This window comes from Neoarius graeffei, chromosome 23, assembly GCF_027579695.1.
Source record: "Neoarius graeffei isolate fNeoGra1 chromosome 23, fNeoGra1.pri, whole genome shotgun sequence".
Classification (NCBI taxonomy): domain Eukaryota; kingdom Metazoa; phylum Chordata; class Actinopteri; order Siluriformes; family Ariidae; genus Neoarius; species Neoarius graeffei.
The window spans coordinates 49,502,781-49,530,712 of NC_083591.1; the positions used below are offsets into that span (position 1 = coordinate 49,502,781).

A 27,932-nucleotide genomic window follows, 5' to 3' on the forward strand; every position below is an offset into this window, starting at 1 on the left:
TTAGTGCTTTTAGGAACAGCGTTTTCTTTCATCATCTGTAATTCTTCCTCACTTACAGTGACAAAGTGATTGTCCGTCATTTTGCTGACTCGCTCGAGGTTATTATCGAGAAATAGTCCGAATTTCTCGACCAATCAGTGCACGATTTCCTATAATCACCCCCATATTTATACTAAAAAATGTAATATTAGCAATGAGTCATGTTATTGGTTGCATTTGAAGAAGGAAATTTTACATCCGATCACAGCAATGATTTTAACAAATAAATCAGACAATACACAGGCAATTTAGTGAAATCCCTGCAGTTGTGGTCTTGACCAGTCTTGAAATAAAATCCCAAGTCCTCTATATCTGAGACCAAGACAATACCGAGTAAAAATGTGGTCAATTCCGAGATGAGACCGAGACCAGTCTCAAGTACTACAAAACACTATTTAAGGTGCATTCATTTAAAAGTTTAATAGTTATTTGTCACCTGGAAATATGGACATAGTGAACCTTAAAAAGATGTAAGATACATCAATGCACTGTAATTAGTTTTTAGTTTGTGGAGTTAAACTTTAAAGGTATGCTACAATACATGCACCCAGGTAAAAGATAGATACCGATAGATAGATAGATAGATAGATAGATAGATAGATAGATAGATAGATATCTTATTTACCAGCTGGGAGGTCCGTATCGTGAAATACCGTGACCGAGGTCTTGAAAGTACTGAGCGAGGTCCTCTGGGCAGAGGTCAGTATTCAAGGCCGAGGTCACGGTATTTCACCATACGGACCGACCTTAAGCTGGTAAATAATATATTTTTTTCTTTACCAAATTCTAACAGAAAACAAGAGCGCCCGGAAGGGAAAACCAGGGTGAGCCTTGGCGAGCTACCATTTTGAATCCTCATTCACGGCTGTAATGCAAATGGCTTCCTCCTCGGTATACAAGTGCACTTCCATGGCAGGAAAAAAAACTACATTTTGCCACCTATGTCGTCCCCTATTTATACAAAATTGAGTCATTCAGGATTTAGCCATGTTTTTGCTCAGAGTTAGCAAAAGTTACAGGTTTTTAGCTTTCTCCTGAAATGTTTTATTTTATTTCTTCTTTCTCAGGGTAGTAAAACTCGCTTTCGCTGTGAACACTGTCGTTATCGCTATCCATAATGTAAAATGAATGCTATTATGCTGAGAAATACTGGCAAAAATTTATAAATAGGAGGCACGGTGGTATAGTGGTTAGCACTGTCGCCTCACAGCAAGAAGGTCCAGGTTTGAGCCCCGTGGCCGGCGAGGGCTTTTCTGTGCAGAGTTTGCATGTTGTCCGCGTGGGTTTCCTCCGGGTGCTCTGGTTTCCCCCACAGTCCAAAGACATGCAAGTTAGGTTAACTGGTGACTCTAAATTGACCGTAGGTGTGAATGTGAGTGTGAATGGTTGTCTGTGTCTATGTGTCAGCCCTGTGATGACCTGGCAACTTGTCCAGGGTGTACCCCGCCTCTCGCCCGTAGTCAGCTGGGATAGGCTCCAGCTTGCCTGCGACCCTGTAGAACAGGATAAAGTGGCTAAAGATAATGAGATGAGATAATGAGATGAGATAATGAGATGAGATCTTACAAAAAAGATAAATGTTGACAAAAATTGCTACTATGTTTGTTGTTGTTGTTGTGAACAAGCGAGTCGCCAGAGGTCTGTAACCGGGGTCCGTACCGTAGGATACGGACCCGCTCACCAGCCAGTCAGAGCGCAGGATTTGATGGAAACTGGACCGCAAAAAAAATAAGTACACTTATTACATATACCCTTAGGGTATCACCCCAGTGACAAGGTAAGACACACTATAGTGCACTTTGTTCTAAATGAAGTGTATGTATTATTATCAATTCAGATGAATTGTGAATAGTGAATGTGTCCTTATATGAATACTCTTACCCAAAATAAATTTATGACCCAATAGTAAGTTAAACAGAATTTATCCTAAAGGTAGGGTAGGTGCTTGATTTTAGAAGCATTTTTGTAAAAATTAATAATTTCACTTTAAATTCCAACAGAAGTTAATAAACCAAATCATGGACCAGCAGTAATCAGGCAATGTACGTGCATGTGTTTTGGAGGCGTGGCTTTAGAGGGAGCACTGAAAGAAGGGGATGGGATTTTTCAGTTGGATACTTTCAAAATCTAGCTTGCTGGTTTGTCCAAAAAATACTTACCCTGCCTTTAAAGGAGATACGCAGAACCTTTATTTTTAAATACATTTCTGAGTGGATAGTATCTCCATCCTTGACTCTTGTATGCTGCATAAATGGGAATAATTTTTTTTTTTGAGAGTTAAAATTGACCACAAAGTTGGCATTCGAGCTGCCCCGCTGAGCCAGCCAGCCCTGAGTGCGTGACGTCACAGCGGTAATTGGTTTTAAGGCCGAGGCCTTTGACAGCTATAGACCAAAGCCAGACTTGGCAGGCAAGAGTGGTTGCAACTAGCCTGGGCCCGCCCATCCTAAGTGTGACGCAACACGGGGGCCTGTTGCGAACTTAGTCTGGCAAGGCAAGCTATCTCCAGCTCTTCCAAGCTCCCGAAAAATCGGGAGCCAATCAACTTTGAGCATCTCCAACGGCCCTGGGTAGAGGCGTGTTCAAGGCAGTGACGTAGTAGAACTGCGACCGGAAGCCATAGATTGTTTACAGAATCTATGCCGGAAGCGCTTCATTCACTAGAAACATTACGAACATGGAGCAGCGGCAAGCCTTTGACACAGCGGTAGATGCTGTATTGAAAGCATTCAACGGGAAGTTCTCATTGAAAACGGAGCAAAGAGCAGCCCTGGAGGTATTTATCTTCTTCCTGTTACTCAAGCAGTTTCCGTCGCATCACATACGTCAGAGGAAAGAGTGATGTGATTGGTTTAAGCTTTGTCACAGCCTTTTCTGGCTTCGACCAGTAGCAAACTGAGGCATTTCAGGGAGGCGGGTCAACCACGCGCTTTGGGAAACGGTTGGGCTTAATATCTTTGCCAGACCAAATGTTCGCAAAGCTTTGAAGTTGCGTTAGCCAGACTAGGTTGCAACGGCCTCTTCGTTCGGATTTATTGGAGATTCTTCGGATTACTCAGATAGTAATACGAACCAGCTGAAAGTGAATCTGATAGTAATACATTGGCCACGGAGGCCCCCACCTTACGAAATAAAGCCAGAGAACAAAGCTGTCTAGAGAATTGGATGGAATTGAACTGACAGTCTCATGTGACTCTCATTAAAACAGGATAGGTGTTATACCAGTAACTTATGCAACATACATGTACATGCTTGCATTTTCACTAATAAAACGTAAAAGGCGAATTAAATAATCAGATGAACTGAGACAATCACATTCTGAAGCGAATTAAATAATCTTATACCAGGAACTTAAATACACAATACAAGTTGGATGTATTAATCTAAATGCAGGTAAACAACGAGTGTTGTTGTTTTTGTTACGTAACCAAATGAGAGTCACATCTCTTACCCATCTGTGTTCTCGCTTCTTGAAGGCCGATCTTGTGGCCAATTGTTTTGAAACAATCTGACTTTCAGTTCTTCATTCATTCGATTTTTCCATGTAAGGGCGAGATATTGCTGCTGAGGTAAGCATATCCAGTGGAGAAATCTGATGACTGGTCCACTCATTCTCCATTTTCTCCATACTGAGTACTCCGCCATTACTGCTCGGCTCACGCTCCGGGAGAACTGGTGCAACTGAACTTACTTTCCTTTTCTTGTAGTTTTCTTTTCCTTTAATTGTTGGTACTGCATTCTCTTTCAATACGGGCTTATAGCCAACGCTCCTCAACAGATCAGAGGTCTCGTACGAGTCGTTAGTAAAATGTGCAGAGCAGAGGAGAGACCACTTCATAGGTGCCCAATCCGTGAATTTCTCGCAAAATGCGTCCAAATCTTTGCAGTTTGAACACTTTTGGGCCATGAATGCAACATAAATCCACCTTCTGTCGTGTTGCTGCACTCGCCAGCAACACATCTACATGGCATGGTGATAAATTAGCTCAAAATGGAGGCTCGAAGTTGCAGTTAGCTCTGTGTTTTAGTATAGTGAAAATGGCGATGAGGCCGATAGCCTTCCCACTGTGACGTCACAGATGTCAAGGTCATTCACTCAGACCGCTACCTAAGGCATTTATAAACAAAAAGTGAGGCCATGGTTCTGCGTATATGCTTTAAGCTTTTATGTCTATTATGTGGTACTGTTTCATGTTATGATCAGTTATGGTTGATTATAACACACCAATTACATTTTAAGGTAGAAAATGTTACTTTTGACTGATGGTTTTATCCAACGTGACATATGATTGAGACAGGATGCAAATGATTAACTGAAAGTTAAAGGGCTTGCTTCAATCCTGGCAGTTTGGTCATGCTTGAAGTGGAACTGACAACCTTCCCATCAGTAAACCAATGCCTTAACCCCTGAGCCACTATTTCCCACTTTGTCCTGGTCAGGGTCTTGGTGGATCCAGAGCCTATCCTGGGAATGATGGGTATGATGTGGAATTACATCCTTGGTGGGTTCCCCAGTCCATCAGAGGGCACTGTGTGCATGTACACACATGCACACACACTCGGGGGCAATTTAGAGTAGTCAGTCCACAATGTTTTTGGGAGGTCAGAGGAAACCAGAGAACCTAGAGGAGACAAACAAAACTGCAGACAGACAGTAACCCAAACTTCGGATCAAACTGCAGGGACCCACTTTTTTGCACAACATATTCTCATATATTTTAGAATATATATATATATATATATATATATATATATATATATATATTTTTTTTTTTTTTTTTTTTTTTTTACATATAGGATTATGGATCACATTGACCAGCACATTTTATACATCTCATCATCTCTAGCCGCTTTATCCTGTTCTACAGGGTCGCAGGCAAGCTGGAGCCTATCCCAGCTGACTACGGGCAAAAGGCGGGGCACACCCTGGACAAGTCGCCAGGTCATCACAGGGCTGACACATAGACACAGACAACCATTCACACTCACATTCACACCTACGGTCAATTTAGAGTCACCAGTTAACCTAACCTGCATGTCTTTGGACTGTGGGGGAAACCGGAGCACCTGGAGGAAACCCACACGGACAGAACATGCAAACTCCACACAGAAAGGCTCTCGCTGGTCACGGGGCTCAAACCCGGACCTTCTTGCTGTGAGGCGACAGCGCTAACCACTACACCACTGTGCTGCCCCAGTTTATACATTTCACATATAATTAACAGTGATTCCACAAAATCGAGCCGTACATGAGCTGATAGCCAACAAGGCACGTAGCACCAAGTTGGCTATAAACCATGTACGACAAGATTGAGTGGAATAACTGTTTTATTCTATCCACATTCACTGGCTTTTGAGAAATAGGGCATTTTTATTTTTTGCAAATTCAATAAATAAAAACTTTGTAAAAAATATCTGACAAAATCTTTTCTGCTTAGAATGTAAACAAACCGGTGAAATGACAGTAGCAATTTGTGAAAAATGCTATAATAATAACTGTTGAAAAATAAAAAAAAAATACGTTCTTACCATCAAATATTTTCATTCTGTATTTTGTTGCTTTTTTGTATTTTTTGTGGTTTTCTTTGTCTTCTTTAGGGTTTTTTTTGGCGGTTGGCAAACCAATTTAATGGTGCATAAGCACCACCGACTGGGGTGGAGTGTGGAAAAGGAGCTTTTTTTGGGGGAGGGACTATATTCTTTTACTTATTTCTGTTTTTTTAAGTACTCAATAACAATTTTTGGGGTTTTGTTTTTGAGTAGAGTTTTTATTTTTATTTATCCTTTATTTTTATTTTTATTATCCTTGTTTGGTTCAGCAACACGCTCCGCCATTTTGTTTTTCTCTACTCACGGTATATGAGCTGATATCCTAGTAGTAGAGTAGCCAATCAGAGCGTGCAATTGCTCATATCCAGTGAATGTGGATAGAATCAAAATGTTTATATCGGTAATTATTTTGACAATATAATGCTTAGACATTGTAGAAAATATAAATATATTGCCACATATTGGTAACATTAGACTAAATAGCTGTGTGCTCATACCGTAGCTATATGTAATCATGTACTGTATAGGTAATTAACAAGGATCAATGTAGATTCAGAACTATAGCTTAGACGGTATTTCTGAATTCGAGTGGTGAATCAAATAAATCAAAACACTTGTGTCACTCGAGGTAATTTTTACATATTTTTCTGTTATTCCCATATTATTCATTAAGTAGTATGATTTATGCAATAACTGCAGTGAAACTAACAGAAATGTATGGCGTTATGGGAGTGAAGAATGTGTGTCTGGAAGGTTATGGGGTTAAATGATTGGAAAGCAAGGGCTTTCCAAGGATTTATGAGCCTTGTGGAATGGCAGTGTCTCTGAATGCCTGTCCCATCTCTAGTTGCTGTTGAAGAGTCCGTTAAACTATTGAACTGCTGTTCGAAAGAATCAATTCCAGAATCCACCCTCCTCTCTCACTGCTGTATTTTTCTTGCGTGAAGCAGCGAAGCTGTAAAGTTGATGGATACTGATGGTGGAGAAAGAAAGAGAAACTAATTACCTGTGAATATTTGATGAATTGTTATCTGCAGAAAACGAACACACTCGAAAGTGCATGTTTCTGAACACTCAATTTTAGCGTGGTCACAGTTACCGATTGTGTAGGCCTAGTTTTCAGCAGAGGAAACAATGCTTAAGTAGACCACTAAAATAAATCCCCTTCCTGGAAACAATGTCCACAGGAAGTATGGGATGTGACGCCTACTATACACACACATTTTACCTTTTTCACTTCCTGTCATTTAAACTGCTGCATGTGCTGTGGTTTTTCTCTGGCTGCATGCAAACCTCACAAGTGCTAACGCTTCTTTCCTTCTACTTTAAAGTGATAGCATAACCTGTATTCAATGTATTGAATATTTTTATTTGTAGACCATAATGTAGATCAATATGTTTAGGAAAACAGTTTAGGAAAACAGTTCTATCCCCCCAATTCAAGTTTCTGACCCAGGGGTCTGTCTGAACATGCCTTAATGATATTTGATCTCCATGCTCGGGTTTGGGTCATGTACTGGCTCCAAGAATCTGAGTGGAAATAATATTTCATTGTAAAGCAAATTACACAGATGTGCTTCAGGAATATCTTCCAGAACTACAGAATCTACTCTCTCTCTCTGTACACACACACACATATATATATATATATATATGGGGCGGCACGGTGGTGTAGTGGTTAGCACTGTCGCCTCACAGCAAGAAGGTCCTGGGTTCGAGCCCCGGGGCCGGCGAGGGCCTTTCTGTGCGGAGTTTGCATGTTCTCCCCGTGTCCGCGTGGGTTTCCTCCGGGTGCTCCGGTTTCCCCCACAGTCCAAAGACATGCAGGTTAGGTTAACTGGTGACTCTAAAATTGACCGTGAGTGTGAATGGTTGTCTATGTGTCAGCCCTGTGATGACCTGGCGACTTGTCCAGGGTGTACCCCGCCCTTCGCCCATAGTCAGCTGGGATAGGCTCCAGCTTGCCTGCGACCCTGTAGAAGGATAAAGCGGCTAGAGATAATGAGATGAGATGAGATATATATATATATGGACATGAGTGTTTTACTATGAAATACGGCACTTGTATTTTTCCTACGAGCTCCATCCAGGACATGGCGAACCAAAACCGTGACATAAATCTCTACATGTCACTCGTGAGGAAATCGATTAATTGTTTTGATAAATTTGGGTACTTTTTGTTCAGGAATGTGTCTATATAATAAAAAGAAAATCACACATTGGCTTGGAGATATGAAGTTTATCTTCTCGTGTTGTAAAACTTGTATTTTTCATACGAAATACATTGCAGACCTGAGTGACATACGGTATTTAAATTATATTGGCTGGTGTTGAGTGGTATATCAGAGACATTTTATTCAGCTAGCATGATATTGAACAAGTCGAAGACGAGTAGCTGAATGGAATATATCTGATATACCACGAAAAAAAGCCGGCCAATATTATTATTATTATTGTTATTATTATTATTATTATACATACTCTCTTCATATCAGCATTCTCGAAGGCCAACACAAGCTTAACCACGAGTTGGCGCCATCAGCACAGCACTGAAATCACCTTCCAGCCGGTGTATTGTTCATCAGTCGTGTTAGTGAATGCTAATAAAGCGGTCAAGCCAGTGCTATCGAGAGCAAGTAGCACAGGCTAACAACAGAGTGATTTCTGTCTCCAGACTCTTCTTCCAGCACATTCACTATAGTATTTTTTACCCAGACTGAAGTATTAATTTCCCGATGTAATTTACTTAGTTATTTTTAAAATCAACGTCAAGCTACCTGGCACACTGTCGCTAATCCTTTGGAAAATTCTTTGCCCTGTTGCTTTTTTGGTGTGTCTGGCTAAGTTTCGGCTAAGTTATCTTCTTGGTTGAAAAATATTTTCACTCGTTCACTTCGCTCACTCATGAGATATTCATTCACCACTTGAAGATAAACTTCATATCTTCGCGCAGCCATGTAATATCTTCTATATTTAGCTAGCTGTGATCTGTCATCTAGAGATCCATCTCTGAAGTATCCCATATGGAAAAGATGTAGATAAATCTTATAAAATTTGTATGTCCTTTGTCTGAAACTTGTATGTAAAGCATACAACAGTGAAACCAGATATAAGATCCTTAGTAAATTTGAACAAAATGAAACTTGTATGATTTGCGTATTTATCAGAACAATATATGACAGTAATGCAAAAGTGGCCACTTTCAGGAGTAAATTATATTCCTTATATGATGCACAATACATGAAACATAAACTGAAGGTGATGGAAAGTTATATTTTTTTATAAGTTTCTTCTATTTCTTTTCCATATGGGACGACAAATTACTCTCGGGGCTAAACCACAACAGATTATAATTAAATCATTACATAGAGAAGAAATATTTTAAGTCTCATAGTTATGGGCAAATCACTTGCTAGCCTGTTTTACACATCACTTTTTTGATAATGACCAATTATCTAATAATCTATTATTAACCCTAGTAGCATGTCAAGTTGTCATGACTGTAGACTAGCTTCTGGATCCTGCAAATAATGTGATATAAATTTATTAATTTATTCACTCAAAAGTACTTCATATTATGAAAGAAAAATGCATTATGTTTTCCACAGTGTGTGTCTGATGTATGTAGCATAGGACAGCTTGTGATTTATTTCAATTTACCAACCAGTGCAAATTCTGCCTTCAAAACCACAGAAGACGTTCAGAAAAGCAACGCTAGCAAATAATATGTGTGGGAAAGGAAGGGAAAAAGTGAAAGATGGTTTGTTATATTGTGTCATGTTGAAATCTGGTAGTCAAAAAAAAAACTTTTGGTACTTAGTGTTCTTTGGTATGCTTTACATCTCTTTTGATTTCTGAGTTAAATCCTCTGCAGAGGCAATTTTAGAGTCTGTTGTGGCCCCAAGCAAAAATTTCCAGGGGGCCCTTCTGACCAGTGTTCATCACCAATATGTTATACAGTGGTGCTTGAAAGTTTGTGAACCCTTTAGAATTTTCTATATTTCTGCATAAATATGACCTAAAACATCATCAGATTTTCACACAAGTCCTAAAAGTAGATAAAGAAAACCCAGTTAAACAAATGAGACAAAAATATTATACTTGGTCATTTATTTATTGAAGAAAATGATCCAGTATTACATATCTGTAAGTGGCAAAAGTATGTGAACCTTTGCTTTCAGTATCTGGTGTGACCCCCTTGTGCAGCAATAACTGCAACTAAACGTTTGCGGTAACCGTTGATCAGTCCTGCACACCGGCTTGGAGGAATTTTAACCCATTCCTCCGTACAGAACAGCTTCAACTCTGGGATGTTGGTGGGTTTCCTCACATGAACTGCTCGCTTCAGGTCCTTCCACAACATTTCCATTGGATTAAGGTCAGGCCATTCCAAAACATTAACTTTATTCTTCTTTAACCATTCTTTGGTAGAACAACTTGTGTGCTTAGGGTCATTGTCTTGCTGCATGACCCACCTTCTCTTGAGATTCAGTTCATGGACAGATGTCCTGACATTTTATTTTAGAATTTGCTGGTATAATTCAGAATTCATTGTTCCATCAATGATGGCAAGCTGTCCTGGCCCAGATGCAGCAAAACAGGCCCAAACCATGATACTACCACCACCATGTTTCACAGATGGGATAAGGTTCTTATGCTGGAATGCAGTGTTTTTCTTTCTCCAAATATAACGCTTCTCATTTAAATCAAAATGTTCTATTTTGGTCTCATCCGTCCACAAAATATTTTTCCGATAGCCTTCTGGCTTTTCCATGTGATCTTTAGCAAACTGCAGACAAACAGCAATGTTCTTTTTGGAGAGCAGTGGATTTCTCCTTGCAACCCTGCCATGCACAGCATTGTTGTTCAGTGTTCTCCTGATGGTGGACTCATGAACATTCACATTAGCCAATGTGAGAGAGGCCTTCAGTTGCTTAAAATTTACCCTGGGGTCCTTTGTGACCTCACCGACTATTACACGCCTTGCTCTTGAAGTGATCTTTGTTGGTCGACCACTCCTGGGGAGGGTAACAATGGTCTCGAAGTTCCTCCATTTGTATACAGTCTGCCTGACTGTGGATTGGTGGAGTCCAAACTCTTTAGATATGGTTTTGTAACCTTTTCCAGCCTGATGAGCATCAACAACGCTTTTTCTGAGGTCCTCAGAAATCTCCTTTGTTCGTGCCATGATACACTTCCACAAACATGTGCTGTGAAGATCAGACTTTGATAAATCCCTGTTCTTTCAATAAAACAGGGTGCCTACTCACACCTGATTGTCATCCCATTGATTAAAAACACCTAAGTCTAATTTCACCTTCTAATTTTAACTGCTAATCCTAGAGGTTCACATACTTTTGCCACTCACAAATATGTAATATTGGATCATTTTCCTCAATAAATAAATGACCAATTATAATGTTTTTGTCTCATTTGTTTAACTGGGTTCTCTTTATCTACTTTTAGGACTTGTGTGAAAATCTGATGATGTTTTAGGTCATATTTACGCAGAAATATAGAAAATTCTAAAGGGTTCACAAACTTTCAAGCACCACTGTAAATAATCTGACACCAACGAAAAATGTATGAAACCAAAGTTTTTTAAATTCCAAATGTGAAAATACAATGGTAAAGAACAATAAAAACAATTAAAAAACAAAATAAATAAGCCCTCGGGCCCCGACTCTCAGGGGGCCCCTGGACCAGGGGGCCCCAAGCAGTTGCCTGCCTTGCCTGTTCATAAGCTGCGCATCTGATCCCCTGTGCAGTATGAGTTCTAAAGATGTGCTGTGCAGTTTGGAAGTCGTGGTGTCAATGGAAAGTTTGGAAAGGCCAACGTTACAAGAATCACTGCAGAGGAATTTCAGTATGGAAAAGTAATGCAGCATCTGCTGGGAAAATCCCATGACAAAAGACATCCTCAATACTGATGTCCCCTTTAAAGGAAAAGCCCATCCTGAACACATTAAATGTGTTTGTGCTGAAATATTTGTGATGTGCTCAGCAATTACAGAGCTAAGTATGTAGGTTGATGCTGTATTTTTGTTTTTTCTTTGAAAAGTTAGCCGTTGTGGGATGCTTTGATGTCGCATTGCTAGCACAGTTACAATGGCAGTTAATAGGCAATTAAATTAATGTGTTTGTGCGTGCGTGTGTGTGTGTGTGTGTGTGTGTGTAGGCCGAGGGTGACGTAGCTGCTCTGAACCGCAGGATCCAGCTAATCGAGGAGGAGTTGGACCGAGCCCAAGGGAGACTAGGCACTGCACTCCAGAAACTGGAAGAAGCAGAGAAAGCAGCTGATGAAAGCGAGAGGTGGGTACACACACACACACACACACACACACACACACACACACACACACACACACACACACAGAGAGGTGTCTGTGTCATTCCCAAAATTATATGTGCTTCAAAAATGACTTCACATCCTCACTTAAACTCAACACATAATAGTGTGAGAAATGTTGTGTACATTGGATCTCTGTGTGTGTGTACAGAGGTATGAAGGTAATTGAGAACCGTGCTATGAAAGACGAGGAGAAAATGGAAACTCAGGAGCTGCAGCTTAAGGAGGCCAAACACATCGCTGAAGATTCTGATCGCAAATACGAGGAGGTGAGAATCCCTCTTTCTCACACGTTTTTACAGTGCATATTTAAAAACAGAAACAGGCCCCAACAGAAACAGATTCCACCAACTTGAGAGACATCACTGGAATGGTCCCAGTGACAGTAAAAGTGACTGCATCATTATTTCTCCTTGCAATGCAATGAAATGGAAATGATTTTAATTTCAGCTTATAGTTGACATACAGTACTGTACAAAGGTCTTAGGCACATGTAAAGAAATGCTGTAGATCAAAAATGGCTGGGAAAAAATCATGAAATGAAATGTTTCAATATTAAAAGAATACTATAAACAATATAAAGTAAGCCATAATAAATGAAAAAGTCAATATTTCGTGTGCGACGACCCTTTGCTTGAAAAAAATCGTAGTCTCAGGTACAATGAGTGCAGTTTTATTAGGAAATGAGCTGTAGGTTTTACTGAGCATCTTACAGAACCAGCCAAAGTTCTTCTGGACACTTTGACTGTCACACTCACTTCTTAATTTTGCACCAAAACCCAGTAGCCTTCGTTATGTTTTCTTCTTTCATCTGAAAAGTGCTCTCTTATGGAATATGCCGCTCAGATACTGTAAATGTAAAAATTATTGATGAAGATATTCTCAATGCGGGTGGCACAGTGATGTAGTGGTTAGCACTATCGCCTCACAGCAAGAAGGTCCTGGGTTCGCAGCCGGCAAGGGCCTTTCTGTGTGGAGTTTGCATGTTCTCGCCGTGTCTGCATGCAGGGCCGTTGACAGCTTTGGCTGGGCCCGGGACAAAATAATCTGAGTGGGCCCCCCCCAAATAATCCGAGTGCCCCCCCACACACACACACATACGCGCGCACGCACATCGCCACACAGCAGCCACCCACACCCAACCCCTCTTTTCACAGTCTCCATTCACTCCAACCCTTAAATAACAGGTATTCCAAGCCCATTATAACAGTCAACCATTTTATTTCAACATTTCAACATATTTACAGTTTGAACATTTCCTTAGTCTGCAACTATTCAGGTGCGAAATGCAATGCGCCAGACTTTTGCTGTGGCAAAGTCGTCAATAAGGTCATTGAAGTCCAGCTTCTTTGCAAGTTCGTGCTCTATAGAGAGCATAGCCAGCCCATTGAGCCTCTCCTGCAGTGGCGGCTCCTGAATTTGTTTTCGGGGGGGGCAATTTTCCCCCGTTATGTCTACACGGACCATAAATGTCCACAGGACTGAAGTAAATTGACCTAGGTAGCAAATCAATTGGCCGAACTTGTTTTTGCCTGGTAAATTCAGATATCAATATAGACAATATCTCTTCTCTCCAATAGGTGGCAACACTGAACAAGTTAAAGGTGGCAAACTAAGGTAGCCTAGTAAACTAGACCCACCCGCCTAGCGGCCAAAAATATTTTTGCCTACGAGTGGCAAATATTCACATTTAGTCTGGCTTGCCAGGCTAAAACTAAGGAAGATTCATTGTGAAGCCTTCAAAGCAAAACATCTGGCATCACAATCAATTAATATTACATTACTCATTTATTTTCTCATATTATTCCAGTATTCTATAATAAGTAGATACAAATTCTTAATTATAAACATATTCTAATTTCTTCAATTCTAAAGAATGCAATTAAAGTGGCAGGATATAAATCCAAAACAAGTGTTTATTTAAGTTTTGAAAAAGATGAAGAAAAGCATAACCATCAAACATGTGCAGCTTAATTATGTGGGGTTTTTTTTATATGGAATTGCACCATTTTAACAACAAATAATAATTCTAAATAAATTCTGCAGCTTTTTTCCCCAAGAATTCCTCCAGAAAGCCATGCCTTAAAAGGAAATTTAAAGTATTACAAGCATGTCAATGAACACAAAAGGCTTTAGTTATTTAGCTATATACACACACAAGGTTACACAAGGTTTTGTAGTCAGTGCAACTTGGCTTAACAAGTTGGAAAAAAGGTAAGGTGCTGCTGGCTCCAATGAACACATATACTGTACAATATATAAAAACTGAAAATATGCTTAATTTACACCAAGTCAGAGAGAACTTGAGGCTACTGAAATATTCCAAGCATGGCAATGTTAAACTGCCATTGGTAACATACACACACAAAAACAACTTTTGCCTAGTAAATTCAAATATCAGATATCACTGTACCGTCTGCTGTGCTACTTCCAGGGTGGAAGAGAACGCAAGGGTAGCAAAAAAGAGCATTGACTACATCACAGCCAGCTAGCCAAGTTTTCCGGTGGTACCAGTTCTTGTTAAAACCTCTTGAGTAGGTCTTCTCCCCCTTCGTAGACACTTGCTTGATATTTAAATTCGGTCTAGGAGGTCCTAGCTGTTTGATTGCCGTTTTCTCCTCATTGGTACGACGACTAAAGGGAACTTCTTTCAGAGACGCTATCGTATTGCTGTACTCAACACTCGCCGCCATCTTCATAGAATGTTCACACATTTCCCGCGCAAGTTGCGTTTTCCAGCCCAGAATTATGTTCAAAACCCGCCAACACTTAAAACCAATCTGGCAACACTTGCGCGGCGCAACAGGCGTATGATGTAAGCACGCTGCTTGTGCGAGCACATGAAACCCAATAGAAAATGCATTGGGAGCAGGATTTTCGAAAAAAAACCTACGTACCATTAGTGTCAATGGGAGATTTTGGGGCAAATCTGAACCTGACAGAAATCGCCCCAAAAGGGCGTGGCTACACCAGGCGCGACCTTAACCTGATTGGACAATGACATTACTGTTGGTAGATAAAAAAAAAAAAAAATCTCCCTCCCTGTTTGGGAGTGCGTCGCCCAAATCGCCCCTATTAACGAGCCGCTAGTGAATGAAACAGAATGATTAATGCCATCTTCATGAGGGACCAGTTCTGGGCCCCCCCTCATGCCTGGGCCCGGGACAAAATACCCGGTTGTCCCCCCCTGTCGACGGCCCTGTCTGCATGGGTTTCCTCTGGGTGCTCCAGTTTCCCCTACAGTCCAAAGACATGCAGGTTAGGCTAATTGGTGGCTCTAAATTGACCGTAGGTGTGAATGGTTGTTTCTCTCTGTATTAGCCCTGCGATAACCTGGTGACTTGTCCAGGGTGTACCCCACCTCTCGCCCATAGTCAGCTGGGATAGGCTCCAGCTTGCCTGCGACCCTGTAGAACAGGATAAGCGGCTACAGATGAGGGATGGATGTTCTCAATGCACTAAATTTATTTAACCACATTTTCTCCCAATTTGGTTATTTTCCACTTCCCATGCATTTGCTAGCTCTCCCATGTCACAAGACTACGACTAGCATGTGCTTCCTCTGAGACACATGAATCCAGCCACTGCTACTGTATGAGGAAAGCTCTTACTGCCCTCTTCCACATACATAAGCTCACAGATGTTCCTCCCAGTCAGCAACTTTGCGCTCTTTGTTTCCCAGCCTGATCATTAATGTGATTTGAATTCCCAAACACTTTTCTGTTGCCCTACTTAGGAATTAAAATAAACTGTTTTTTTTTTTTTTTTTTAAATAAGAAATCAATTTAAAAGATTCAGGTTCAAAGTGTTATATCTGTGTTTCAGCCCAGGCTTCAGGACCAGGCCTTTTCTCTACTGCATAATGTACCAGAATGTTTGACATCAAAAAATTGGAACTGTGTTTTTTCAGCTTAGCAGAAATGAATTTTCAAAATAAATCAAATTTCAAATTAAAAATTTTTGTCACGTACACAATCATACAGAGTATTTCATGCAGTGAAATGCTTATTGCAATGATCCATAGTCGTGAAGATTGTAAATCATGAACATAGTTGGGGGGGGGGGGGGGGGGGGAGTAAAAAAAAGAAAGGGCGTAAAATAGAATGTAATAAATAGAATTTTTTTTAAATAAAAAATGTGAGGATAGAATGCTCTGCAAATATACACAATATACAGAATATGTATAAACATATATAGCTTTGCAATATACATAGTACATAATAATATACATACATACATACATACATACATACATACATACATACATTCATTCTCTGTAGCTGCTTATCTTGTACAGGGTCGCAGGCAAGCTGGAGCCTATAATAATATACATAATCAAATTTACAAATAATCAAATAAGAATAAAATTAAAATAATCAAAAATATTGCCAATGTTGGATAATTTATGACGGTTATCCAGCTAACATTTCAAAGCACTGTAGAATTTTAAAACGCTAATATCATTATTTTTTTTTACAGTCATTATTGTGACTATATGAATCGTTTCTCAAGATGTTGGAACATTAACTTAATTTGAACCCAAAGTGTTGTTAGCCCACATGTAGCATCTATTACACATTTACTGTTTTATATACATATATATAGACTAGTAATGTACATAAATAACACAGAAACAGACTAAAGAACAGTGTTAAGGGAATATTTTTATTGAACTTTGTGCTTTTGAAATGATAAAGTTGTGAGAAAACTGAAAAATGTAGCCAAACTTGCTAATTATGGTGGCTAAAGGTTTAGCTAGCTACTAGATAGGGCTTATATAGACAATGTAAAAGTGTAAGGACAGTGAAGATAGCTCAAATTTGTCTGGAATAGCAACATTTCTCTCAGATATGTTGATAAATTACTACGAAAAGACTGTTTAGAGGAAAAAACACTCAAAACATCAGCTGCTAACCAAAAGTCGATGGGTTTCTGCTATATTGAATTTTGAGCTGAACACCGCAAGAATGGGCCAGACATATAAAGCGTCACATGAACATGTATTTACGTGTGTGTGTGTGTGTGTGTGTGTGTGTGTTGCAGGTGGCTCGTAAGCTGGTGATCCTAGAGAGTGAGCTGGAGAGAGCAGAGGAGAGGGCAGAGGTTGCTGAACTGTAAGTGCACCGCCATGTTTTTAATGAGTACATGAAAATTTCAACCAGCAATCAGGTGGATAAACGTTCCTCTTTATCTGCTCGATAGCAAAGGTGGAGATCTGGAGGAGGAACTTAAAAATGTAACAAACACCATGAAGTCCCTTGAAGCCCAGGCTGAGAAGGTACACTACTCAGGTGTATTTGTGTATCTGGTGTGTCTGTGTGTGAGATCGAGGTGGCTGGTTCCATTACACAACCTTCTGACTGTCTGTCTTATCACAGTACTCAGACAAAGAAGACAAGTACGAGGAAGAGATCAATCTTCTCAATGACAAACTGAAAGAGGTCAGATGACTTGAAATTAATTGAAGAACTTGCTACTGTATATCTGTATATGCTTTGTTGAGTTTGTGCCAATGACTCTTACAGTGGTGCTTGAAAGTTTGTGAACCCTTTAGAATTTGCTATATTTCTGCATAAATATGACCTAAAACATCATCAGATTTTCACACAAGTCCTAAAAGTAGATAAAGAGAATCCAGATAAACAAATGAGACAAAAATATTATACTTGGTCATTTATTTATTGAGGAAAATGATCCAATATGACATATCTGTGAGTGGCAAAAGTATGTGAACCTCTAGGATTAGCAGTGAATTTGAAGGTGAAATTCGAGTCAGGTGTTTTCAATCAATGGGATGACAATCAGGTGTGAGTGGGCACCCTGTTTTATTTAAAGAACAGGGATCTATCAAAGTCTGATCTTCACAACACATGTTTGTGGAAGTGTATCATGGCACGAACAAAGGAGATTTCTGAGGACCTCAGAAAAAGCGTTGTTGATGCTCATCAGGCTGGAAAAGGTTACAAAACCACCTCTAAAGAGTTTGGACTCCACCAATCCACAGTCAGACAGATTGCGTACAAATGGAGGAAATTCATGACCATTGTTACCCTCCCCAGGAGTGGTCGACCAACAAAGATCACTCCAAGAGCAAGGCGTGTAACAGTCGGCGAGGTCACAAAGGACCCCAGGGTAACTTCTAAGCAACTGAAGGTTTCTCTCACATTGGCTAATGTTAATGTTCATGAGTCCACCATCAGGAGAACACTGAACAACAATGGTGTGCATGGCAGGGTTGCAAGGAGAAAGCCACTGCTCTCCAAAAAGAACATTGCTGCTCGTCTGCAGTTTGCTAAAGATCACGTGGACAAGCCAGAAGGCTATTGGAAAAATGTTTTGTGGATGGATGAGACCAACATAGAACATTTTGGTTTAAATGAGAAGTGTTATGTTTGGAGAAAGGAAAACACTGCATTCCAGCATAAGAACCTTATCCCATCTGTGAATCATGGTGGTGGTAGTATCATGGTTTGGGCCTGTTTTGCTGCATCTGGGCCAGGACGGCTTGCCATCATTGATGGAACAATGAATTCTGAATTATACCAGTGAATTCTAAAGGAAAATATCAGGACATCTGTCCATGAACTGAATCTCAAGAGAAGGTGGGTCATGCAGCAAGACAACCCTAAGCACACAAGTCGTTCTACCAAAGAATGGTTAAAGAGGGATAAAGTTAATGTTTTGGAATGGCCAAGTCTGACCTTAATCCAATGGAAATGTTGTGGAAGGACCTGAAGCGAACAGTTCATGTGAGGAAACCCACCAACATCCCAGAGTTGAAGCTGTTCTGTACGGAGGAATGGGCTAAAATTCCTCCAAGCCGGTGTGCAGGACTGATCAACAGTTACTGGAAACGTTTAGTTGCAGTTATTGCTGCACAAGGGGGTCACACCAGATACTGAAAGCAAAGGTTCACATACTTTTGCCACTCACAGATATGTAATATTGGATCATTTTCCTCAATAAATAAATGACCAAGTATAATATTTTTGTCTCATATGTTTAACTGGGTTCTCTTTATCTACTTTTAGGACTTGTGTGAAAATCTGATGATGTTTTAGGTCATATTTATGCAGAAATATAGAAAATTCTAAAGGGTTCACAAACATTCAAGCACCACTGTATGTGTTTGTTTTTTTTCCCTCTTTCACTTTGCAGGCAGAGACGCGTGCTGAGTTTGCAGAGAAAACCGTGTCCAAACTGGAAAAGACTATTGATGACCTTGAGGGTAAGAAACATATACTACCTCACTCCTATTCACACTAGTCCAATTATGCATGCAGTCTCATAATCTTATACAGCTCAGAATAATAAAGCTTTATGTACACACTTAACAGTGCTGACTGCAAAGTTGAATTTTGGGCAAAATGTTCTATTTCTATTGCTGTTGGAGTTTCAAGATGTTTCGCTGCTGCACACACCGTGTATCCTATGTGTAAATGTTTTGCCGAGATAAAAAGCGTCCCGAATTTTACGATTCCGGAGATTGAGCAACTATCACGTGACCATTGTGGAGCATGTTTGACTTACTTTTAACCAAAACAAGTCGGCGTGGGCAAACATGGCGGACTCTGCTCTCCCGCCAGCGGAAAAGAAAAGGAAAGCCTACCTAGTGAGTGCAACTGCAAGATAAAGCAAGGTTAGATGACGTGCCATTTTCCTGGACAGATAACTAAATCATTCTAGCTAGCGCTTAGCTATCTTAGCCTTAGAATGCATGAGCTTGACTCCACAGTAGCGAATATGGACTTATACACCTAATGTTTTGATCTTACAGAGAAAGAACCAATAACACAAAAGCAGGAACAGAGAAAAGATATACCGTATTTATCCTTATAGAAGCGCCCTCCCTATTTGACGCGCCTCCACGATTTTCAGAGCTAGAATAGTATTTACCAACCATTTTCTTCATTTAACAAACTTTAAATCCAACAAACCACAACAGAGACGTTCAATTTCACCGCTGATTTTTTCTACCGGAAATCGCGTTAGTAAACATGGACAGTATAAAATACGGACATTCACTCTGCTGCGGATATCAATACGGGTGGAGACGTACCTTTTGTTTGCACCACTCTTGTACACGTTTACGGTGAACATTAAATGTTTTTGCAGCTAAGTGTTTGCCTTTCTGCTCTGCCAGTTCTACAACCTTTAACTTAAAACTAGCGGTGAAGGATCGTTTTGAGGACGACATTTTGTTTTGTGAGCTCATAAACATCGACGATGACGTGAATTGTGACGTCACTACAAATAGTTTACTTACCAGTGTTATCCTTATAAGCGAGCTGGACATTGTTTAATTGACTTTTTGGACATATAACTGTATTTTCATGTGTTTCAAAATAAATGTTTTAAATTCCGATGAGGGCGGCACGGTGGTGTAGTGGTTAGCGCTGTCGCCTCACAGCAAGAAGGTCCTGGGTTCGAGCCCCGTGGCCGGCGAGGGCCTTTCTGTGTGGAGTTTGCATGTTCTCCCCGTGTCCGCGTGGGTTTCCTCCGGGTGCTCCGGTTTCCCCCACAGTCCAAAGACATGCAGGTTAGGTTAACTGGTGACTCTAAATTGACCGTAGGTGTGAATGTGAGTGTGAATGGTTGTCTGTGTCTATGTGTCAGCCCTGTGATGACCTGGCGACTTGTCCAGGGTGTACCCCGACTTTCGCCCGTAGTCAGCTGGGATAGGCTCCAGCTTGCCTGCGACCCTGTAGAAGGATAAAGCGGCTAGAGATAATGAGATGAGATGAGAAATTCCGATGATTTTGTCATGTTCGATTTTTGACATTTAAGGGTCGAAATTGACGCTCCCCCTTCATGTTTTGCATCGCGCCTGGGCGCGTTTATTAGGATAAATACGGTATTCGTCTTTTGTTTCACAGATCTGTTCGCAAATGTCAAACACAAATTACATCCCTGCGACTCAAAACTCTCCAAAGTCAATGAAGAGTCATGATGTTTTCTATGTGTCGCTATCTTGGTGTGACGCAGTTCCATAGTTAAGCTAATTAGTTAAAGTTCCTTGCGTTCGGCTGTTGCCGTAGGGCTATACTGTTTATCTCAAAAGGGAGTATATTCAGTCCCAAAACGGGGAAAAGCAACCCTCAGGACGTCCAAATGATCACATCTCATCCGCCTGATATTGTTTTTGTGAGACATAGGAAAATGCCATGCACAATAAAAAAAATGTAAAAATTTCAAATGCCTTTGCAGTCAGCATCTTTAATCAGAATACAGCAAACCAATTTCATTGAGGCCAATGACATTCATATCCAGTTATATCCAATAATATGATAAATAGAAAAAAGCTTCATTTATTTTTATGTTTAACATCAGACAAAATTATTGTGGAAAAAAATCTCATCTCAGTGATTTTGACCGTGGCTGGTTGTTGGTGTCAGATGGGTTGGTTTGAGTATTTTGGAAACTGCTGATCTCCCAGTGTAGCCTCAGATTCCTGTCCAGGACCGGAACCCTATGTGTAGCCCATCTTCCTCAAGGTTTGACATCTTGTGCATTCTGAGACACTTTTCTGTTCACCATGGTTGTAAAGAGTGGTTATTAGCTCATCCGGCCGATAGGCGACGAGCTTATACCATCATGTGCTGTCTGTCGTCGTCCACATTTCATGAAAATCGCTTCTTCTCTCTCAGTTCTTCACTGATTTTTATTCTTTCTGGCATGAAGGTAGGGGTACCTAGGGTGCATAGAAGTTCTACCCAGATTTGCTTAATTACAATTATTAATGAAGTTATGGACAAATTAAGCCTTAATGAGCAGTTCAACAAAAATCGCTTCTTCTCGATGAATTCCTCACCGTTTTGGATTCTTTCTGGCAAATAGGTCGGTATTCCTAGGGTGTATATAGCTTCGGTATATCTCTTGTATATAGTGTATATAGCTTGCAACATTTATTGCACAAGGTGGCCCACTTTAGATCGTTCCTTCTGGACTAGACAGGGCCGGAGTGAGCTATCCCATTATTGACGGTCTCGTTTGAGTTACCGAAGCCTTCTTGTCAGATCGAACCTGCCTGGTCATATTCTTCTGGTCTCTCCTGTTTAATATGGTGTTTCCACCTTCTCACTGGATGTTTTTAGCTTTTTTAGACTGTTCTGTGTAAACTTTAGATACATGAACATCCCAGAAATTCCTGACATATTTAAAACCCATCTGACACCAAAAGCCGTGCCACTGTCAAAGTCACTGAGATCTGAGATCATATTTTCATCATTCTGATGAAGCTCTAACTGAAGTTCTTGCCTGTATCTGGATAATTTCATGCGTCGTGCTGCTGCCAAATGATTGTGTCACTGGAGAACTGTATGAAGAAGAAGGTGTACATATTAAATTGGCGGGTGGGCAGATATTAATATTATTGTCAAATTAATGATTCATGTATTCATCTATCTTTCAATATAATGCTTTAATTCTGAACTGGCAGCTTAATAATATACGTAATACTTCATAGTATTACCGGATAGCTAGCGATTTCCTCTTGATCAGCAGAAATTTCCACCATGAGGTCATGAGGAGTGTTTGCCCAGGGCAGGTTATCAGTTGGAATTTAACCTTTGCCTGCGTGTACGCCTGCTGCATGACATTTTATCATCATTAAGGAGTAGAGATTATGCTCTTTAGAGAAACCAGACAAACCAACCTCATTGTATAGTTCGTCCAATAAGACGCTTAAACCTTAATCCTTATTATACGCCAAGGTGTTTCGCTTTCTACTTGTCTTTTCTTGCATGCAATTCATAGCAATCTTATAATCTCACTTTTTCACAATTGCTTTCCCTCCTCATATTCCTTCTTCCTTCTTCTCCTCTGGACCCCTGACCTTTGACCTGCAGATGAATTGTACAATCAGAAAGTAAAAGTGAAGGCGATTTGTGAAGAGCTGGATCACGCCCTCAATGACATGACTACCTTATAGATGAATCTTCAGTGGCGTGTTGTGTTGGCGGTGCTTGATGCGATGAGAAAAAGTGCCTTAACTCTCATGCCTATTTGCGATTTTGTTCCATTGTAAAAAAATGCACGCCAAACAATACAGGCGCTACTGAAGCATTAAGAAGTGGAGCTTCGTTACGGAGCTCTGGACCGGTTCTGACCCAGTTCACAAGCTGCTATAGTGCATAAACTCTGCTTCAGCTTCTGAGCCGATTCGACGGTGCACTTCCTCTTTGTCTTTTTCTTTTCCTCTGTCATTTTCTTTTCTGTAAATGTGCCTGGATTCTGTATTACAGTGTTCTGGAGTCTGGCTTTAATACCAAAGTCTTACTGAAGAGCTTAATAAAGATAATTAAGGAACTGTGCTAAAAAAAAAATAAATAAAGATTCTTTTCACCGTCTCCTTTCTCTTTTCTGTTTCCACTGTCTCTTTCTTTTCATCTTCTCTTCTTGAGCCTTTCCTTCGTTTGTGAAACTCTGAGAATGTTTTCAGTCATCCTGCCAATTAAAAATGTCTCATAGAAGAAATAAAGGTCTGTACTAAACCAAGTATGTTTGTGAACAACGTGAATATTTCCAGTAAGCCCACATGATAGATACCCACATGACATATTGCGAGGGCCAGATTTCCAAATATGCAGCCTTAGCTATCTCCATGGCCAAGCTTCTTTTCATCCTTGCCATTTTCCAACATCGCTTTTCAATGTCATATTAATGAAAAACACAGTGTCGAATGGAGACAGCAAATGTTGGATTCAAAGTTCTAGAATGCAATGCATGTCTGCAACATCATGATGCCTGAGTGAGATCCACGGAGGGTGATATTAGCATAAAAGTTGAAATTTTGGGAACTGACAGCTACAGGTGAAGAAGTAATAGAACTGGGGTGAGTTTCCCGACAACCTCTTAAGGCTAGATTGTCTTTAACTGCCTCTTAGGTGGGGTTTACATTAGACCGTATCAGTGGATCATCAGATTAACGTTTTTAAAATGATTCGCGTGCACACAGCAACGCCAATACACGATTCGCGTGCACACAGCAACGCCAATACACGGATACGCTCGGCTCCGCAGGCATCCTGCGCTCCAAATCACTCCGCCCTGAACAGCGAGTGCCCTCTGGAGGGCGCGCACTCTGGCCCTGCGCAGCTCACAGAGCGTGCGAGTGAAGCGCACGAGCAGTGATTCGGGACTGAGCCGCTGTGTGTGTGATCCCAGTGCATATCAGGCATGCGCGTCACTTACCACTTGCAAGTGGAAGGATGGCAAGCCTAAAGACAATCATAACTACACAATGGGCAGTATTTGCATCAGTATTTGCAGTATTTTCATACTTTTATACTCTTTAATGAAAGGTGATACAAGGCGGAAGTCCGCGCCGTTTTTCAGCAGTCGCGTCACATGACCAACGCCAGCGAATCAGGAAGGTGGATGTCACAGTGACGTTGTCCAATGACGACGCCAGCTAGAGCTCAGCACAGCGTATCCGTGTATTCTCAATGTTTACACAGCACCGGACCAGACACGATCTGGATTGAATACGTGGACGCTGGCGGATTCCCGTTTCCCGGCGTTTCCAGGCGTTTTAATGTAAACGGACAGTGCATCCGCGAAGAAAACGAGACAGATATGGTCTAATGTAAACTTGGCTCTATCGTTAAGCAAATGTGGTTTTCCTGAACAATGTGGTAGCCAAAGTAGTACTTTAGTTCACTCTTAATTTATGATGAACCTGGATCACTCTTTCATAATAAAACGCGTCTCCTCACAGGCGAGTACACAGAATTTACATGCGTCTCTGAGGGACTCTTACGGAGTCAATGGGTGGAGACTGGTGCTGAATCTGCTGCTGGTGTTAAATTATTTTTCTTGTACCTTGCAAGTACATTGAGTTAATTATTAAATAAATATATGCAAAATATTATGAATATATTTCAATATGTTATGGAGCGGTGGCATGGTGGTGTAGTGGTTAGCGCTGTCGCCTCACAGCAAGAAGGTCCGGGTTCGAGCCCCGTGGCCGGCGAGGGCCTTTCTGTGCATGTTTGCATGTTCAGTTTGCATGTTCTCCCCGTGTCCGCGTGGGTTTCCTCCGGGTGCTCCGGTTTCCCCCACAGTCCAAAGACATGCAGGTTAGGTTAACTGGTGACTCTAAATTGACCGTAGGTGTGAATGTGAGTGTGAATGGTTGTCTGTGTCTATGTGTCGGCCCTGTGATGACCTGGCGACTTGTCCAGGGTGTACCCCGCCTTTCGCCCGTAGTCAGTTGGGATAGGCTCCAGCTTGCCTGCGACCCTGTAGAACAGGATAAAGCGGCTAGAGATGATGAGATGTTATGGAGCTATATTTGGATATCGTAATGTCACACTGATATTGGCACATTTTAATCAAATTTAACTCCATTAGGCGAGTGATTATCTCATTTAGTGTCTCAGTTTTGTGTGTATATATATACAGAGAGAGAGTCTATCCACATTCAGTGGATATGAGCAATCGTGCACTCTGATTGGCTGCTCTACTACAAGGATATCAGCTCATATACCATGAGTAGAGAAAAACAAAATGGCAGAGCGCATCAAGTCAGATATATCACTGCCTTATCAAGTATTTGAAAGAAACAGAAATAGCTAAAAGAATATAGTCCCATGCCCCCCCTATATCTTCTGTTCCACACTCCAGCCCAGTCAGTGGCGGTAATCCACCTTAAAGTTGGTTTGCCACCTGCCAAAAAACCCTAAAGAAGAAGAAAAATTGGCGGACTGTGTTACCGAACCAACCAAAGATGAAATAAAAACTACTCGAAAACAAAAATCCAAAAAAGCAACAAAATATGGAATAAAAGCATTTCATGGTAAGAACGTATCTTTTTTTTATTTTCCAAGAATTATTATTATAACATTTTTCACAGATTGCTCCTGTCATTTCGCTGGTTTGTTTACATTCTAAGCGGAAATGATTTTGTTGGACGTTTTATCTAAAGTTTTATTTACTGAATTTGCAAAAAATAAAAATGCTCTGTTTCTCAAAATCCAGTGAACGTGGACAGAATGAAACAGTTATTCCACTCAATCTCGTCATACGTGACTTATAGCCGACTCGCGCTACGCACCTCGTTGGCTATCAGCTCATGCACAACTCGATTTCATGGAATAACTGCTAAATATATAAGGGACAACATTGCCAACTTGGCATTGTGGATAAGAGTTGAAATAATCATGACTGGGGGTAACAGTGAAATGAGCGGGCATGTGGAAAACATTTACTGAATTATTGAGCTTATTATTTGTTCATTCTTTCTTGTGAATATTTGTTAATTTAATTTAAAAAAAAACATGCTTGGAATAAAAAAAGTTATTGTCCATAAATGTAAAGTACGGTAGTTACAATTACAGTATTAATTACCACATTATATATGTAATGCTTAACGACAATACAATATCCATCCATCCATTATTTGTAGCCACTTATCCTGTACAGGGTCGCAGGCAAACTGCAGCCTATCCCAGCTGACTATGGACGAGAGACGGGGTACACCCTGGACAAGTCGCCAGATCATCGCAGGACTGACACATAGAGACAAACCAACCATTCACACTCACTTTAGGGCCACCAATTAGCCTAACCTGCATGTCTTTGGGGGAAACCGGAGCACCCGGAGGAAACCCACACAGACACGGGGAGAATATGCAAACTCCACACAGAAAGGCCCTCGCCGGCCACTGGGCTCGAACCCAGGACTTTCTTGCTGTGAGGCAATAGTGCTAACCACTACACCACCGTGCTGCCTGCCTTTAGCACCTACTAATGCCTATACTGGGGATGTGCATTACAAAAACGCTCTTATCAGAGTTGCTCTTAAAGTGAGACGGCCTTTTGATTTCATAAAATCGATGAAATTTAGTTCCCTCTGAAATTTGCCCATTGTGATATGTTTATTTCTGTAATATCTCACAAAAATATCTCACAAAAAATATTTATTTCTGTAATATCTCAGGCCATTCTGTGGCTGGGAAGTTATTTAATTTGAGGAGATTCTCTAGCAAATAATGTGCATGAAATCGCTTGCTTCGCACAGTCAAGCAGACAGAGGAAGTCCGTGTGCGCATGCGCAGGTTTATCTTCTTTTGGGTTTTACGGCAGCTGGCATCCACACTGTTGCACTACTGCCATCTACAGGTTTACCTTGACCGTGCACTGACAGTTCCATCATTCTGTCGCTAAACGAACAGCTGATCACACCGAGGTGCTCGCTGACCGCTGATATTTATTAGTTTGGTCCTGTGTTTCCTTTCCTTCACAACATAGCTTCTCGCTTTCTTTCCGTTACTGTAGTCAGTCTTTCACGTTTCATTCGCACACTCCCGTCCTTCATTTTTCTCTCCTGTTTCAAATTTGTATCCCACAATGCCTTGCGCGAACGGGGAAAGCCCACCATGTGATGCATGACATAGTATCTTGAACTGGGTCATGTTAAAGCAGGCAAAAACAGCGGAGAATTTAGGGCCACGTGGCCCTAAATTCATTAATTGTTCTATTTTAAATAATAATAATAATAAAACTGGAAGTCTGTGATTCGAATTCAGTAGCTTTCGGTCCACCAAACAAAAATAATTGGGTGTCGGGGAAAATTATTTTTATGACCTACACTTGAAAAATCTGAAAGGCAGTCTAGCTTTAAGGATCTTTCTTACAAGTGAGTTTGGGAAAACCATGTACAGAGACAATGTTTGTTGCTTAAGAGTGTCTTTAAACTCACTCTTTAGTCCTAAAGTGCAACGTTATCGGGAAACCTACCCCTGCACAGATTATGGAATTAAAGTGCCACTGTATTACTATCTTTAGACAGGAGATGAAGGCAATGCGGCGGCACAGTGGTGTAGTGGTTAGCACAGCAAGAAGGTCCGGGTTCGAGCCCCGTGGCCGGCGAGGACCTTTCTGACGCGGAGTTTGCATGTTGTCCACGTAGGTTTCCTCCAGGTGCTCCGGTTTCCCCCACAGTCCAAAGACATGCAGGTTAGGTTAACTGGTGACTCTAAATTGACCGTAG

The 27,932-nt window shown here is 40.8% G+C and overlaps 1 protein-coding gene across 4 annotated transcripts in view; it reads left to right on the top strand.

The window, feature by feature from the left end:
* Positions 1–27,932, top strand: part of tpm4b (tropomyosin 4b) — a 43,583-nt gene that overhangs the window by 13,080 nt on the left and 2,571 nt on the right. For 2 of the 4 annotated variants that reach the window (XM_060906321.1, XM_060906323.1), the window contains 6 exons: positions 11,768–11,901; positions 12,090–12,207; positions 16,982–17,052; positions 17,141–17,216; positions 17,317–17,379; positions 19,097–19,166. In XM_060906321.1, coding sequence (XP_060762304.1) covers positions 11,768–11,901; positions 12,090–12,207; positions 16,982–17,052; positions 17,141–17,216; positions 17,317–17,379; positions 19,097–19,166 — 532 coding nt within the window. Of the gene's footprint in view, positions 1–11,767; positions 11,902–12,089; positions 12,208–16,981; positions 17,053–17,140; positions 17,217–17,316; positions 17,380–19,096; positions 19,167–22,785; positions 23,203–27,932 lie in introns of those variants that run through there. The other 2 variants (XM_060906322.1, XM_060906324.1) reach the window with 2 other exon arrangements.